This window comes from Serinus canaria, chromosome 3 (genome assembly GCF_022539315.1).
Source record: "Serinus canaria isolate serCan28SL12 chromosome 3, serCan2020, whole genome shotgun sequence".
In the NCBI taxonomy this organism is placed as follows: Eukaryota; Metazoa; Chordata; class Aves; order Passeriformes; family Fringillidae; genus Serinus; species Serinus canaria.
In genome coordinates, this window is record NC_066316.1 from 44,915,475 (window position 1) to 44,934,426 (window position 18,952).

Here is an 18,952-nt window from a genome sequence, read left to right on the forward strand (position 1 = left end):
TGTGTAAGGGAGTAGAAAATAAAGCCTGATGGTAAGACTGACATACTGCTTCTTGTGCTGACAAGTACAAATAATTTGATTTTTATCTTTGCCCTTTTTTTGGTCAGATGAATTGGCTGGAGCTGGACAGGTGGCTATGCTTAAAGGAAAGAGGAGAATGAGGGGAGGGGACTGAGGAAGGTCATACCTGGCACAGACAAGGCTGCATGGAAATATGATTCTTCAAGTATTTATGCAAGCTGTTTCCATGCCAGCAGTCAAATTATGTATGGATGTGTCTGGAGAAGGGTGTCATCCTGAATGGTGGGACATTGGCCTGAACTCCTGTACCCTGATTGCCTCTGGGAGAAAAACTCTTTTCTCTGTTTGTCTTCTAGAGAGTAAGATCTGAAGGCAAGGGTTGCCTTCTTTTTTTATCTTTTCCAGCAAACATATTCTCAGTGCCCAAGACAAATAATCTGTCTCCTGAGAGACTGAGTCTGAAACTCTCTGTGACAGCTGAGGAACAGTATCTGCATTGTGCACAGTTTTAGATTGTGTAAATCCAAATAGATAAAAAAGCATGTGGTGTCTATTAACATATGGATGCAAGCAGATACTTTTTGAGCTGTTAAAAAATTGGTTCATTCTCAGAAATTAGATCAGTGTTGTTTGCTTGTGTTTGCATTGGGTCATTCTGTGAATATGTCATTTAGTAAGGTGGTTGGTTGGAATTTTTTTAAATGTAATTGCTGTGGTTCGTTTCTGTACATGAGTTTCCACTTCATCCTTTTATAATAAGTAAAAAATTTCGTCAGGGCTTTGTAACTGCACCTCTAGGGCCGTTTAAATTGCTTTTGTGTCATATTGCCAAAATGATTATTCCCATATAATGATAAAGATGGCATTTAATCTTATGTAATCTTATGTTCAGAGGACTCCATTTAGCCAACTTTGACTAAAACTGGTGATTTCAATAATGTAAATGATGAGAATTTATGAATACTTAGACATTACTTGGCCTACTTGACATACATGAATTAGACATAGCTAGATGAAGTCATCATAGGTGTAGATCAGACAGGATTTTGTTCAGTGAGCCGTTCTTTCTCAGAAAAATGCTCTCTAGGAGTAATGTAAATAAAAACAGTGTGTTTCACAACATTGTATAGAGTTTTATGCAACATAGGGTTTACAAATGTTTAAATATTATCTTTATTATTTACGTATATCTAAATCAGTTTTTACTTCTTGTACATATTGTATAAATTTTGAGCCTAAATGAACATTGGCAGTTATATTCATCAGACCTGATTGTGATCCTTGCAATTAGTCCCAGAAACCAACATAAATGTTTATTGAGAAGGAAATTAAATAATTCAAAATGAATGTGAAACATTTGGACTGTGAAAAACACTCTCAGATCTCCATGGCTGTAAAGCAGCAATAGAAATGTGGCTTTCATATCAGCTGAAAATCGTGGGTATTGTTACTAGTCATAACAGTACATTTTAGAATATTTGAACTGTCACCTGTAACTCAGGTATTTTTTAAAAAGGAAACAAAATGTGTGGTATCAAGCAGGTCACCACAGACCTAGTGTAATAATCATAGATCCAATCTGGGAAACCTTAGTATTTTAATTTTTCATTATATCCCCTGTTGAAGCAGATTTTTGAAGTTTTGAATTCACACAGGAATGAATTATTTCAGATCTTAAAATATTTTTTATCAAATCTAGTTTTGCCTGAGATACACATTGAGCTTTAGCTTAATAAGGCATAATTTGCTATGAAATATGAATTTAAAGCTCTTCCTATTTTCAAACTTTGCATTCATGAATGGGAAAGAATTTCTTTTAAAATGATGCTCTCTTACTTAATATTTTTAAAAGTGAGACATTATTATAGGCCAGCTCTCTGGTTTTGGGGATAACCCTGAATGCTTAATAGTCGCTATTTAGAACCCATGGAGTTTTATTATAAAACTTTAAATGTATTGTGTACTTGGGATTTTCTTGTCAAAGTATATTTTAAAAATATGTAACACTGTAATTGATAAAGCACCTGAGGGGAAAACCTGCAAAAGAAAGTTCTGAATTCCTAAATATGCTGATAGAGTTCATGACATGTAACCTGAACATAGAGTGAAAAAAGCTGAAAGATAGAATCAAAGTAATATTGTAGGTCAGTTTAGTTGATGATAATACTCTAAGTGATGGCACTATGTATATGATACTTATGCATGCATCATGTCTGCTCTCAACTAAGCAATGCAAGAAAAAATTCAAAATCTCATTTTTTAAAATATTAATGAGTTGTTTCACACTATTAATGACATAGGCCATCCAATCAAGAAACTTAGCCTAAAGTTATACAATTTATGAAATTTAATGAACAAAACATGAGTTGTAATTTCTCCAGACAAAATGTGGTTTGCAACTTTCATCATTATCTAAATGTTTGTTAAAAACAAACAAACTCTAAATGTTTACAAACCCACATATAATGTGGGTGGTTTGGGTGTTTTTTCTTTGTTTGTGTAGGGTTTTTTTTTTTTGTTGGGTTTTTTTTTTTTTTGAGTTTGTTTGTATTTGTGTGGGAACAAATACAAACAAGCAAATACAAATTCCTACATCTGTTCTATTTTGTAGAACAGGTGTAGGAATTCCACTTTTGGTCTAAAATAAATGAAGAAAACCTGAAAAATCCCATTAAATCAGTTATTTAAAACTATAACTATATAACTATCCTTTATCACTTTATATCCCGGTAACTGTTTAGGCATCTTGTTACTTAAAGATTAAAATGTAAAAAGAAGCAGATATTATGCTGTAAAATCTTGTCTGAGATATGGCTGTAACACGAACACTGTGATCAAATGAAGTCAGATATGTGCTGTACAGTCCTGTAATTGGTTTGGTAAGTTTCTAGAGGCTTCTAAAAGCCTGCCAGTTTGCTGTGATTTATTTTCTGAGTCCTAACATTTTTAGCTCAGTTCCTAGTAAAAAGGAGAGTTGCTATCATTGCATGGTTGGTTTATCTATTTGCATTTTGAACAGTCTGTTCAAAGCAGTGCCTTCATCCAAGTGCACAGTTGATGGGTTCAGATGCTTGGGTTTGTCTTTTTCCCCATTTAGTATATAAACCTTGTGACTCTTTAATCATCTTGGGACTATATGTTAAGGACTACAAACAGATCATTTGTCTTCACCAAATGCAGTAACTGTAGTAAAACACAATAAGAAAGTCCTTGAAAGATAAATAGGTGATATGCAGAGGACATAAAAAATATTTTGAGGTATGGGTTTTTATTTGGGTACATTCATGTCTGATGCCAGTGAGAGTGCTGGCTTTTCAGTGCAAGCTCACCCCAGAAGCTTCAGGCTTGCTGCCTTACCCTGGGAAACTGAACATCACAAGGTTACACAGCTGGCATGTTCTGCCATGTCCCCTGGAGCTCAGCATTTTAAATATTTTCTCTGAAGGGTTAGAGTGAAATGTACTTCATTAGTACATGCAGAGTAGTTGCAAAGCCGTCATTTGAGTTTTAATTAGACTGATACACAGCTACACATCTGAAAACCTGTAAAAACATTAATAAATCTGTGTTTCAAGCTAAGAACACATAAAAGGATAAATGCTTATTTTAAGCCTTTTAGATGAATGTTTGTCTAAAACAGCAGTTCCAAATTAGCTTTGTACCCCTTCTTTGCACTTCAAGTCATGGTATTAATTCTTTGTACTCAGTATTTTTAAGAACTGTTAGTCTAAATCTGGTTCAGCAGACTCTTATGAATAATCTTAGCCCAATGGGCTCTCAGAAATTAGGTCACAGAAATGTGGCCTATTAATGAGTGAATCTGTGTTTATTTGAGGTATCTAATATTGATCACATCTGAAACAAAATGGAAAAAAGAGTATCAAATATTTTTTTTGTTTATTCCTTAAGACTTTTTGAAACAGGCCTTTTGGGTTGTGATTTTCAAGGTTTTAGACTTTACCTCCTGGTTACTTCCCCATGAAAAAGGAGGAAGGTTATTTGTGCTTTTGTAGCAACTGGCTAATGCTGTAATTTGCTAGCATGAAAATAATATTTTCAGCATTAAATTAAGAGTTTTAGTTTATAAATAGTCTGAATTGGATGAGGGACACTGGGCAAGTGGAAGTAGTTTGGAGTTTGATGATGTATGCTTTGTGATGATGTGTTTGAAAGCCAAATGCAAGTTGGTTTAGTAACTTTCCCGGTGCTGACTGTTGGGTTACCATATACAAATACAAGATTAACTTTTTCTGTTTCACAAACAAAAGAACAGTTGCTTTATTTTGCATTAAAAAAAACACAGGCCAGATGGTAAAATAAGTTATTATGCTCTTAAAGATTATGCATAAATGCTCAAGGTTACAGTTCAGGCTGCTTTTCCTGAGTGTTTAATTGCTTTTGAATAATTGCTGAATGTTGGCTGTTTGTTTGAAAACCTGTAAATGATAGAAATGAATGTGAATATGGGAATAAAGCTGGTGGATAATATGGAGCTTTAACTCCTTCCAAGTTTTCTTTTTCTTCCCTCCTGGATATAAAGAATGTATTTAAGAAGGGGAAGTTTATTCCATCTTCCAGGTGTTTGTACTCTTGTCTTGGCATATTTACAAAGACACCTTGCACAAAAATGTTGCCTTTTCATGAGCACTGACTTTTTACATGTGATTAAAAATCAGGAAACCAATGTCACCAGGCTGATTTCAAACATCTGATACAATCTTCCCTTATTACTGCAAGCTCTACTTCTATCCCACATCTAACAGGGACTTAAGAATTTCAGCTTTTCTTGGTGTTTTTCCTAGTATTGACCAATTAGATTTGCACAAATTTTACAGCTGGCAATAAGGCAATAATTGACAGAGCTGTGGGTCAAAATCAAAATTAAGAGTTGTTCAAAGGGCTTTAGATAATGTAGGATTAATTATTTTTGATAGTTTAAGATTCTTTAAACAGCAAAGGTATGTATTGATCTTTAAAGGAAACAGCAGGGACAAACTATTTCTGCATGAAGGAAAATTGCAAATCTCTGTGACATTTTCAGTACAGCGGGAGAAAAGAAACAGGGCTAGCACAGGACTTGCATGAGAAGGTTGGACAGAGGTCCCAGAAAGCAAACAAATATTCTGCTCAGTGCAATATGAAATATGAACTGATTTTCCAAGAAAGAATTTGAGTGCCCATTATTCAATAATTTAGAATGCCCATCAATAGAGACGTTCTCTTTCTAGTGGTTGTAAGTTGATTGAGAATTAGCAAATAAAAAGGCCAATAGAAATTAAGTCAAATTGCAATAAGGTCTTATTTTTAAATAAGAAACATGCCTAGTTTGATTAGCTGTTTTAAGAATAAAGCTTAATAAGCTTTGAGAGCCATATTTGATATTTGATTTGGTCTGAAGTACACTAACAATAAATTAAGCCTCTTTGGGCTGATACATTTGATAAATGTATCATAGTTTAATAGCTATGTAAGTCTTCATTAGCTCAAATTAGCAAAATAATTCCTTTTTGTTTTTCATGTTCCTGGCTAATTTATCATGGAGGTGATACACATAACTGTCTGCATAATTCTTACTAATTTTTTTTAGCTATAGAAAATGAGAATTCCTTAGAAGAATTAATGAAAAAGAATTTTAGCTATTTTGAAGAACTTACAATTATATGGATTTTTTTCTTGGTCTGTTTTTTAGAAAAAAACAATACCAGACAATTGAAAGATTATTTATAGCCCCAGCACAGACAGGCACCGGAGTAAGAGAGTGAAACATCTTTGCCTGGTTAGTTGAAAGTTAAGGTATTGGCAAATTAAAATTTGAACCATCTAGAAAATGATATGTGCTTGTGTGTAATAGGTGTCTGCAAAGTTCTGTAGTTATCTTTTTATCTGATGTCAGAATGTGAAATTTGGAAAAAGAAGATCTTGGCTCTGTGCTAAAGGAGGAAACTCCAGGTTGGTCAATGATCTAAACAAATGCCATACTCACAGGTAGGGGTGATACCTGTGAACTTATTGTACTCCCTCCTCATTATACTCCTCACTGAACATGTATTCAAGTGTTACAGGAAAAAAAAACTCCACAGGTTGTTTAGGTTCTTGAGACTGTCCTTACTATCTCTAATTTTTGAAGCCTTTTGTTTTATTGCTTCTTGCACAATTCATTTCCGAGGCAGGTGGGAAATGCATGTGGGTATTTCTGTCTAGACAGTACTTAGTGGAAGCTGTTTATTCTTTGTGTTACTGAGCAATAAGTAAAAAAGTATTTAAAGCAGCAGTTGGTTTTATCTTAACAGCTTAATAGCAGTATTTGGGCACCCTAGACCAAGAAAGAACAAAATTTGAATATTAAGGACAAATTACTCTTGCAATTATCCTTTTTGATTTTGTAGTTCATAGAGCTGTATACTAAAACAAGTATTTGTTTTCACATCATGCAGTGGATGTTCAGATGTAGTGCCATGCCCAGGCAAGCAGGGGCCTTAAATACTTCGACATTGATAGATAAGCCACAGTTTCTAAGTATGCATGGTTAGCTTTTTTTTTTCCCAAACAGATACTTTTTCCTGAAAGTATTATTGCACTTTTTATCAGCAGTGGAACTTTGTCAGAATAAGTCCTTAATTCCCTGGAATTTTCCTGGCAGGCAGTCTTTGGTTTTAGGACTTTTCAAATCCTTCTGTCCCTGACCCAAATTATCTGCTGGAGTTTCTCTGAAACAGCAAGAACTTCATTATTAAAGATAGTTTTTTTTTTTTTTTTTACTAAAAAACTTTCAACATATGATTCTGATTGATTTTCTTTACTCTTCAGAGGTGGATGTATATATCTTCTAAGGTAGTGAATTTTTTTGAAATATAATTTTAAACTGTCTTGCCCAGGAGAGAGCTGATGATGCACCTCCTTTCCTTCATTTAAGGGCAAGTCGGGGTGAATCAGGGCATAAACTCCCAGCGCCCCATTAAGCAATATTTGATTTTTTTAGGTACACAGGTTGACCACTGATTTCAGCAACATACAATGGAAAATATACTTACAACAAAATCCTTAAATGTTAAAATTTGGATATCTGTTGTGTTTTTTAGTTGATAATTTATGAGATAAATAAGCAGATTTTCCTTTTCTTAGACGTAATTTTTCATGTTTACTGCAGTGTAGATGAATTGCTCATATCAGTTGGTATTCTGGAATGATTATTGTTTATGTTTATTTGGATGTACTTTTAAATGAGAAAATTCTACTGTGAAGATTTCAAATATGGGACAAATTTAACAGTAAGAGAATCTCAGCAAATAATGGCCTATTGGTTATTATGCAAGGGCAAGAACTTCCACTGACACAGGTCAGGCTGTATCACTTATTACAGGCACAAAACGTGTATGTCTGCCCTGTTTGTTTGATCCTGAAAGGTTACAGGGTTGCTACTTAGAAATATGATTGTTGTAATGTGTAGGGCTTATATTAAATCTGGACAGGGATTAGGAAGATTTTCCTTTTGGCTATCTGGTATGTTTTTCAGAGAGGAACAAAACAGTATTTTATTAAGGTCATCTTTCTGATGCTGCAAGAATCAAAGGGTAGCTGCTTCCTTCCAGGTTCTAAAGCAACAGTACCCTCCCATGATAATAATCATCCTAGATTTTTCCATTACTCGTTGCAGAAGCTACAAATACAACATAATCTCTTAGAATAAAAGGGAACATTAAAGTTTTGAATTGTACACATAAGATTAGCATAATAAGATAGCATTTTCAGCATTGTTATGAAGATAAACCGTGTTTTTGTTAATTTGGATGTGTGCCTAGACCCTCTGTAATGCTGTTCATCCTATGAGCTTTTCTTATTTTATTAATCAGCATGAAATTTTCCTAATTACCTTAAAAATTAACACATTTTCACTGCACTAGGGTGATACACTATTAATTAAGTTCATCTAAGCTTCTGGCTACAGCAGCAGATGTTGTGATGGGCATTGAGCTGATTGACCAAGTTTATCCATCAATGCTGCAGTGCTGTTGTATGGTTCCTTACCTAATATCACTTCTATCTGTTGCAAAGACTTTTAAATTTACAAAAAGGAGATAAAAAGGAAATGGCTCTCAGTAATGTAGATACGTGGGACTTAAGTCCTTAGGTTAGAAAGGAGACTAGAGGGAAGAGATGGAGGGTAAGAGGAAAAAGCCTCTTATCCATTTAAAGATGGAATGTATGCAGCCCTTAATCTATACAGAAAGTAAATACCTTACCAAGAATTACAGCTTCCAAGTGATTAAGATAGTCTGCTATGTTAATAATGACCTCAAGACCTTCAACAGCTTTCAGGATCAAAGCTATTTCCAAAGAACAAAAACTGAAAAATTGTGAGATGAAACTCTGTTTTCAGCATAAAGGAGAATACTGTAATTGTACTTTAGTAAGAACATCTTAAGTAGAAGTAGGTTTCTTATGGATTTTTAAAGAAGATTGTGAGAAGTAAAAACCCCAAGAAGCAGTTTCCTTCTATGCCTTCAAGTTTGTACAGGTTAAGTTTCAGGCACACACAATTTTCTTTGCCAATCAGATCTATTACAGAGTGACCAGCAGATGACAAATCACTATCTGAAAATGAAAATGGGGAAGGAGTTTTGTCTTCAATGCTGTGCAAACTCACAGAGAATAAAAAAATTTATAAAGTTTCACCATCTGGATAGGATGGTGAAACTTTATAAATGTTTCTAGAGAGAGTATTTTTAAGAAAAATAAAACAGTCAGTTGTTTAAGTCAGATTAACCAGGAGATGAGCACGTGGCATAGGCAACCAACACAATTCAAGAGAACCATTGAGGGCAAGGGCATGGAGCTGTCTTGTGTTTCAAGACTTGAAAATGGAATGATTGCAAGGTATTTGTGTCTGGCCTCAGTTCCACTACTAGCTGGTTTTCCCTGTGTTTGTCTCCTTGTTCCTTTTTTTTTTTTTTTTTTTAAGTTTATTCTGGACCCTGTTCTGATTTTGTCCTCCTGTCAGTTTCTAAGTTTCATCTCCTGAAACAGCTGAAACAGTTTTCCTGTGCAAAAGGACACTTTTGAGCTTTCAGGTGGTAACAAGAAACTTTTCACAGTGTGAAAATGTAATTTTTTAGGAAGTAGAACATGCCTGGATTTTTGAAGTATTTCCTGGAAAAAGTGAAAAGTGTACTTGTGACAAAAAGCCACTTCCTTGTCAAGCTGCTCTTCCAAAAACATGAGAACATTACAAGTTTTAGGTAGAGTAACATGAAAAGTTTTGAATGCTGAGAATGTCTCTGCTTTTGAGAGAGACACCTGCTTGGGATGGAATGTCCTATAGAAGCCTCAGACAGAAAGCAATGGTTTCAGACTGAAATAGTCAGAAGCAGCTGATAGCAAACTTTCTGTAGGAGGTTTCCCGGGAACCTTCACAGTCTGCTCATGGTGAACACATGGGAGCTTGACACTGCTCCTGGAGGAGCTCTAGGGAGAGGACAGTGTTACTTGATACTCTACAGAACTGAAACTGTGAGGCTCATAATTCATTCTTTGTCTTTTCTGCTTTGGGATTTGATGAATATGGTTCATTCTGTTTGGCTGACAGGACTTGGGTTGTCAGACCCATATATTTCTGTTCTGGGTCCATTGTTTCGATGACAAGCTTGAAAACAAGGAAAGCCAGGCCTTCTATCTAGAGTCCTAGAAACAGAAGTTTTTCCTTGGTTATATTGAGTGTGCTTCATCACTGTCACCAGTGATGAATCTCATTTAAATAGAAAGGGCTGCCTGAAAGATAGAGATGTATAAATTGAAATGTAACTTGAAAATAGCTGATGGGTTCAGTTTCTTTCAGGCTACTCCCACAAATAGACTGCAGATGTTTTTTTTAAATTCTGTACTAAAATGAATTTTCTGAGTCCTCCTACTTGGATTTTCGAAGTTAGGCATCTAGTAAATGTGCTAGCATTAAAAAGAGTTATGAACACCCACATCTCATTTTTTGACATCAGGCTGCTTAATTAGGTGATTGATTAGGGACTGTTGTGTGAATTCCCAGTATGCGGTTTAAAACTAAATACCCTCAAGTCCATTTAATTGGGAATTTGGTTTGAAAAATAAGAAGCTTGCAAATATCTAGGAAGACAAGTAAAGCTGAGGTGAAGCTGCCTATTTATAGAGACAGAATTCTGTTTGCTGATGCAAACAGAATTCTTCAGTCTTGTACTGAAGAATTCTTCTTCTTCAGTCTTCTTCAAGACTTGATTTATGAGAGGCAGGAGTTCAGTTTACATTCACAAGATTATATGCAACATATTATGTGAGCAGGTTGTACATTCCAGTGGCTTGTTAGCCCTGTGTGATTGTCAGAGTAATGACAACAGCACTGAGTTTTGTGTCTCAGCCTCTTGCTTTCGTTGGAGTGTGTAAACAGAAATTCTCTAGAAAATGAAACTGAGGATAATTAATACATCCAGTACCCATGATTCACCTGTGGGTTGGAATGCAGTTAGGGCTATTTTGAAATATATTTCAAAAGCTTTACTTGAAACACCTTTTTAATAAAGGGTATGATTATCTAATTTGCAAATCTGCCTCCCACAGAGTAAAGCGTAGCTTAATATGCAAATATTACTACAGAAAACTAGTGTACACAATAAATGTAGTTTAAAATGACAGGGAGAATAAGGAATTAACCAGTTTTCTAAATAATCCAGTAATTACTTCAGCAATGGGTATGCCTTAAAAATTCCAGATGACCATTACATTTATTTTAACTTATTTTGCTGATTGGGCTATTACAAGCCATGATGAAGGAACAATAGAAAAAGGTAATGATAATTTATTGGTTTTTTTTCTCCTAGAGGTACCGAGTGTCCTTTTGAAATGCAATATACAATTTCTCTTTATTTATGTAATAACATTTTTAAAAATTTAACTACTTGCATATTAGGCTGTAATTATGACTGAGTAGATTTTCTAAAAAGAAAAATTGACAAGAGGGCAAATCTAAACATAAAGTGGCAGCCAAATCAGTAATGTTTTAATTAATACTGGGATAAACTGGAGTTACTACTATTTACCTTATAAGTCAGTGAGCATATTTTATATTCAAACCCATTTAAATATGATTGATTTTGCAAATGTGTCAGAAATGAACTGAAGATAAATTATATTGAATACTGCCATTGCTTATCAGAATTTCCAGTGATCATATGAACTGAAGTGATACAGATTCCCTGGATTGTCCAAGAACATTATATACTCTGTCACAAAACAAACCAACCCCCACTTTAGAATATGAATTAATTTTCTATGTCTTCATTTAAAAAGCTACTGCAGAGAATATAAATATGATGAAAATTGGTGGAAAAAAAGGTTGAATATTGCTAATATTGTTATTTACATCTGATGAGACCTCTGCTTTTGAGCTGGTCAGTTTTTGGGGTTAGAGTTTGTATTCGGTTATCAAAATAGAGATATATTATTACCATTTAACTCTTAGTTAAACCTGGTAGTTTTGGTGTTCATTAAAAGTGCATTGTTGGGGTGTTAGACATGTAGCAAGATATTTTCTTTATAATGATTAAATTGTGTGTTTATAGTCTAGCAAATCAGTCACTGAAATACCTGCCAACACATTTCACCTGTCCTTAAAAAAGCCTAATCTTGGAAACAAATTGCTCCAGGTTTTCCTTGCAGCTGCTAGAATATGCAGTTGCTCTCCAGGCTGGATGCTAAAATGTACTATGTACTGTGCATGGAGATATTTTTCAGTAGAGAATGTTAGACTGCCATAGAATATGTTTATTTTTCATATGCTGTCCTCTGTCTGTGTGTGAGATAATTTGACAGAAAATAAGATGGATAATCAGAGGTCTGACAAAGACTCTGGTTTTCTTTCCTCATTTTTATTTTATGCTTTGAAGAGATGGAAAAGACACTTGTGAAAAATTTTTTGTTAAATTTAAATGACAGCTTTAAAATTACTTGGAATTATTGTCTTTGGAGGGGGCTATTCAAGAGAGGAAACTTCAGTCTGTGTCTGAGGCCCAAGGCCTCATCCTTTAAATCCATAGCGTTAAAAGCATCAGCATTGAAATAAAGTGTATAGGGATGAGCAGAGCTGTAACTGAGCTAAATGCATTGGCAGTTCTGCATCTGTCCCCTGTTTTTCCCTGCTTGGATTGTTGTACGTGCTGGGATTGATGCAGTCATGCCGGTTGGATCTTCAGTAGAGCAGAGCTGGCTGAGGGACTGCCAGAGAGGAAGGTCTAAATCACATGCTCCCTGCAAGCATCAGTAGGTGCATCTTTCCAAAGCTCTTAAGGGAAAATCATTTCTCTCTGAGGGCCACCAAGTACCCAGGCATTCATGCAGTGAAGATGAGGTGGGATAATGTGCTCTCCCTTTTGCCTCATGAAAAAAAAGAACTGGCTCTAACATTTTGCTAGACTGTAAGAACACAGTACTTCTTTCACTTAATTAAAAAATGATCTCATACAGTTCTCCTCTTTTTACTCCCTAGCAGCAAAAAGTGTGCCTTACCTGCAATGAGAGTAGCTGAAAAGTGTTCATCAGGACTTCCTACTTCAGTTTTAATGGGTAGGAAAGGAAGTGGTCATGGCTGTCTTGAACATAAAGGAGAATGAAATGGATGAAGTAAAAGTGTCCTAGTTAAGTTGGTTTGATCAGTGTTTGGAACGATGCAGGATTTTCGATATTGGAGAGTATATAACCTGTGCGGTAGGTTCCATAGTGAAACATTTGATATGCCCACAATTGTATCTGAGACGTGTTCTGCCAGCAAAAATGCTACTTTAATAACAGCAATAACAGTGGGAATATTGTTAAGGAGACTTGGTTATAGATGCAGAAAAGTTAGCCTTGATTAATTTCTGAGCACAGTGTATGGAGCATCTTTTCTCTTTTGTTTGTACTCTTGTTTGTCAGTTTAACTGGACAGACTGGAGGATGAGCTGCCCTGTTAGGCTGTGACACTTTCTAGACTGGAAAACTGTCCTTACATGAACTGGGTAGAAGCAGCACCTTGCAGCCTGAGATCTCTGAGTGCTCTCGTTCCTGCTTTGTAACATAAGGGCAACATGATGGCACTTACATTACAAGGATGTTTTGAAGACAATCTAATTGTTTGTTTGTTGGCCCAGTCTTACCATTAAAAAGACTGTTGTAGTATCTGACTAGCTACATAAGAAAAATAGTAATGAGAACACTGATAAATAATTAGAGACCTGATTCTGAAGGAGTTGGCTTGGCTGAAAAACTATTTGATGCCAAAGTGTCATTGCATAAGCCAGTCAAAACCCATGCCACAGAAGATGCTATTAAAACCATTTTCATCTGGCTGAAACTTAAAGTACAATTTTACATTAATTTCTTTAAAATATAGGTATTGGAAAATAATTAAAAAGACCTGAACAGGTATTAAACAGACCTGAATTGTTGTGTTTAGTATGGATGAACAGAAATATAATAAGTGAGATTTAGTAGTCTAGATCTAGTAGTAAGATCTAGTAAGATTGTGAGGTATTCTGAGAAAATGAACTTTTGTTGGGGGGGAAGATTTTGTAACTTCCTTTTACAATTTGGCCTTGGAAGTTGCCTCTTCCCTTTGTACACAGTTTGAGTAAGTGTGCAGTTGTACAGCTTTAGCAGCAAAAGTATTCATGGTGTAAAGACCTGAATTTCAACAGTCAGTAGAAGTATTCCTAAAGGAAAATATGCAACTACCATGAAAAGAAAATAGAGAAGGGATGCAAAAGAATTTCTGGAGGCAAGTAAAGGTGCGTAGGAGTTGCATGTTCTATTAACAGAAGAAAAGATCCCCACATAAAATCTAATTTTACTTTGCTACTTTGTAACTTAGACATCGCTATTACAAATCTCTTTCAATTTTATATGAATTTTTATGATAGTCTGGAAAATACCTTTTCAGTAGTTCAATGATATTTATTTCAAGCGTGACAAGTTAAATAATAATTTTGTAAGACTTTTTAGTTTTAGCCCAGTTAGAGCAGCCTGTGGTGAAGTATAGTGCCCTGCAAGGCTTTGAAGCTGCTGGCTTGACCTTGGTACTTGGTGTCCCCTATTTCTGCTATGAAAATTCATCTTGACCTTCAGGATAATGATGAGCTCTGCCTAACTACCAGTACCCTAAAGACTGAATTTGGTTTTCCTCACAATCTGAGCATAATGTCTGGGACACGTGATCCATGTGCTAATGTCCAAGCAGACCCATCATTTCTTTGCTTAGGAGCCTTTCCACTCCCAGTTTTTTTCTCTGATTTTCTTTGTACAACTTGTATTGCTGCTCCTATTCCTTCCAAGGACCACATCCAAGAAGAGTCTGCCTCTATTCCCCTGTAATCACTATTAGATTTTTAAAGAGAATTCAAGATCCCTCTCCTTCTCTCTGCAGACACAGAGGGGGAGTGCACTAGCCCTGACATTCATGGCGATGCTCTGCTGAACTTGCTAAGATTTGTTGGTTTCTTCTTGTATTGAGAGTTTCCTTTGTAGAGGGGACCTGACACCCATGTTGGGCAGAGCATTGCTTCCCTTTACTGGCTAAAACCTAACTGTTGCAGCCCAGTATGTAGCTGGATTTCATAGCCTCAGAGATGTATTATGTGTTCCAGATCCATGGATGGTGAGGCAAAATAGAGCCACTGGAAAGTGCTACTCGGCAAATGTGTTACTAATGTGATCTCATGGTTCTCTTTTACCTAGAATGTTCCACCTGATTTGTCCATCTGCACCTTTGTGCTGGAGCAGTCTCTGTCAGTACGGGCCCTCCAGGAAATGCTGGCTAACACAGAAGAAAAGGCAGAAGGGGTAAGTTATTATATATTCACCTTTTTTCATCTTGCAAAATAGTACTTTTTTCCTATGATACCACAGCTTTCATGGCTGTCACATGCTTATCGCATGATTGTGTTGAATTTCCCTCCTTTGCTACAGGAAGGGTCTCTTTTTTTTTGAAATTATAAGCACTTGCAGTGTCCACTGAAGCTTGCCAGAGTTGTAAATTCACAGTTTCAATGTGCTATGAGTCAGTGTAGAGTTACAAGGGTGTTATAATTTGAGAATCTCATAATGTGTCATATAAAGCTTGATCACTTCTTCTGAACAAATAAACTTTCTGAGCATTCCTGACTATATTGGGTGAGACTGTCAAAAGGTCTTAAAATGACTTAGATGTAGGCTGGTTGTGTCTGGAAATAATGAAACTCCTCTGTGTGCCCTGTGCTAAAATATGCTGTGACAGACCTTTAAGCTGAAGGTAAAATATTAGGGAGCTTGGTGGACAAGAAATTGCAGTCTGGAAGATGAAGGATATAGGAATTACTGAAATCCTATAAGAATTATTATTAGTATTCCTAATAAGAATTAATTAATTTTTTGACTAGCAAATAGTTATTTACAAACAAATCATAGTAGTGTAATTACTGTTCCCTGCAGTGCAGTTAATTTGATTTGTTATGCTGTAATTGAATGTTCCATATGCACCTTGTAGTGTTCATTTAAATGCTATGCTCTAGCTCAAATCCTGGTAATTTTTGAGAAAGAGTGACAGTAAGCATAGGAGTTGTACAGGCAAAAGAGAAGTAGGTGTTAACCATAAGTCCATCAGTCAAGAAAGCTGGCAGGAGATAAGCATACCTCTGGTATTTATGGGGATGCCTCAAGAAACCAAACTAATGTAGAGTAGTCAGTCCCATGAAATGCCAGGCACTTAGACTGAAAATGGTATTTGGGAAATGAAGTCTGGGGGCAGTCCCATGGATGATCCAGAGTGTGTTCTGCAGTGACAATTTGTTCCAAGAGAGTGACAGGCATATCTGAGAGAAGAGGTGGTACCAGAGTAAGCAGATACAGACTTCTAAACCCCTCTTCCCTTACTTTGTGACTACTGAAACCAGGAGCAAGCAAATTCACAGGGAAAAAAATAAAATCAAAAGAACAGACACAGACAGGCATAATGTCAAAAATCACAGTCCAGTCCCCAGGATGTACAGTGATAACTGTGTATGGCCACATGTGTAGAGCAGAGCAGCAGTTTTCTTTCTGTTTATTCCCAACAGATGTGAGCAGGGGCATGAACTAAAGGAAGTGTAGGGGAATGTGTGATAAAGTAATGCTATAGGGCAGAATGCAGTGAATGAAAAAGCATGCAGTTTTTGAACATGAAGTACTGAAACTTCTCTTTAAATCATAAAATCAACTTGCAGATTTTCTCTTGCACTGTCTTTAGCAGAGTGCTGGGGCCATGTATTAAGAGAATATTTGCTTTTAATAAAGAGATCACACCCAGAGAACACTGGAGAATGAGCAAACCTCTCTGCAGAATGTATTCTGCTGGGAACAGGATAGAATTAAGACAGCTTTGTAGGGGTCTTAGGTGGAATATTTGAACTAGTTCTGGACTATTTTCTGCACTAGATGTGAGTAGAAAAAGATTTTTGTGGGGCACACTGACTGATGAGACACACCATGTTTGGTGGTAATCTGGTATTTTCTAGAAAAAAATTACTGATGTTTTCTGTGCATAACCATGAAGGTCAGAATTCTAGAAACTTATACCCATGCCTAAATAACACTGATGGCAGCTGCTCTGGTCTCTAGTGCTCTGTACTCCAAGGTCTTCTGAGATGTGCACAAGAAAGATTTAGCAAAGTTCTGAGTGTGGTCATTATGTGGCTCTTGGCTGTTTACAGAGTAGTTTACTGTGCTCTCAGCACCTATTAAATGCCAACACTAGCAGAAGATGCAGAACTACAGCTATACCAACAGAGAGAGATGGTGTTCAGTAAATCATAAATATATTTCTACTGCAATATCTTCTATAGAAATGCATTAGGAATCTGCTTGTGTCTCTTGCATATTAATATCCTGATATTAGAAGAGAGCAATTATGAAAATAATTTGTAGATGAACGCAAGGTCATGTTTTCAATATTTTTCTATTTAGTAAGTCTCTGAAAGTCAAGTTGGTACTAAAATGACTGAATATGTACTTGCTGATAAATTAATAGAACAGACATTTGTATCTGTACATGCTTTCTGTGAAAAATACATAAATTTTGCCTCTGCATTTATATTTGTAAATCATAGGCCAGGTATTTATATAGACAGCTTCATATCTGTTTGAAGCAACTGTTAAAAGAAGTTTTAAGATACGAGGTAATTTGTCTTGCCTAAAGCACTATTGCCTTCCTAGAGAAGCATTAATACTTTTTATTAAAATAACAGTGCTTCATTTCATTTAGTAGAAGAAATTATAACAATTTTTTGAGAAATTGTTACTATAAACTTGTTTCAGTGTGACCTCAGTTTTCTAGTGGAAACAATCCTGCAAAAGGAGTTTTTTTCAGTCCTCAGTTACTTTTCATTGCATTAGAAATCGTTACGATGCTGTGCTTATAAGAGTGCTGGTTTGCCTTTTGTGTTGTGTAATCTCTTGAATGCTATGTTTATATAATAGGTATTCTTGTTATATAACAGGTAAGTTAGCAGTAATGTCATGGCTGAGTACTATGAACAAGATCTCATGCTGACTTGAGTCAGAACAATAAGCAGCTTTCTCGTGCCTAAGAAAGAATAACTGTGTGCACTTACTGGATTTACTGCTATTTCTCAATTAGTGTGCATTAAAGGTGCAAGATTTGCTCTGCCAGAAATGCCTATATTTTTAGTGCAAGAACCCCAAAATGAGAATTTCCATACTTTGTGAGATCAGTGATCCATCTATCTGAGTCTACCTACTTGACTCTTCTGAACCAGATAAATGCTAGTGTATCAAAGGCAACAGTGAAAATTGACTGAAATTTCCTAACAAGGAATGTGTGTAGTGCTCTGTTTCTTCTAGGCACTGAGTAGTTAGTTTGTGCTCTGAGGTTTCATCATTTCCCTGTAAAATAGCTCTGACAATTTATTAAAACACTGACATTCATAGCTAGCTTGAATGGTTTTGGTTTCAAAAATAAAACTAAAAGCTACTTTATTTGCTTAGGTAGCATTATTTTTGCTTTTCATTTTAAACAGGTTTTTTTTTTAAATATTTTTCTGGGGTGTGGAGTGGTATATACATGTACCACTTTCATCAGTTCATCAGCAGGACAGAAAGAAAAAGCCAAAAACTAACAAACCAGAATTAGATGAGGAAAAAGAGAGGAATCTTGTGGAGATGGAATAGTAAATAATTGTATAATGAGGAGTATTGTCACATAGTCTGGGCTATGGTGTGTTAGGCAAGCAGAATTACAGGTGCACAGTCCTACACAAGGGTGGCCTACAGCCTAGGTATTATTTTAGAATATTTTTGGCTCATTTTCTTAGTGTAACTTTTTATTGTTAGAAAAACAGATGTAAGATGAAGATGGAAGTCCTTATGTTTTTAATAAAGCATTTAAGACCATAAAAAGCATTCAGGCCATCTATTCTTAGCCTGGTTGTTATTTCCAGTGAACCTTCTCTGGACCCAAGTGCCTTGTATTTCACTAAAACTCATTAGTTGGAGTGATCCTGAGAAGGTGAATCCATAACTTCTGGAGTAATTTAGGAATGTCATTAAAACTTCCTGGAACTGTGTTTTGCTTCTGATTATTTTTCCTCTGATGATCTTTTTTGGTAGTTTGATGATTTTATTTTTTTTAAAAAATATTTTAATTTAAATCACATCTTTCTTTTCTAGATTCAAGACCTCTATCATCTAGTACTTTCTTCTTAAAATAAAAGTGATTAAATGCCATAATCAATTTCCTGGAAATTTTCCCTAATTTTCTTAAGAAGTGAAGCCTGGCCATCTATACATTAGTGCTCTTGAATTCAGCAACTTCTGCAATTTCTGGACAATATGAACAATATTAGAAACAGGATTAGATAGTTCTTTCAGATATGATGGATATTGGGTAGGAGAAAGGGATCTAACTTGA

General features: G+C 35.6%; 1 protein-coding gene across 1 annotated transcript in view; it reads left to right on the plus strand.

The window, feature by feature from the left end:
- The window catches only part of RYR2 (ryanodine receptor 2), a 381,235-nt gene that overhangs the window by 101,601 nt on the left and 260,682 nt on the right, over window positions 1–18,952 (plus strand). The window contains exon 3 of the mRNA XM_050972655.1: window positions 14,749–14,853. Coding sequence (XP_050828612.1) covers window positions 14,749–14,853 — 105 coding nt within the window. The remainder of the gene's footprint in view (window positions 1–14,748; window positions 14,854–18,952) is intronic.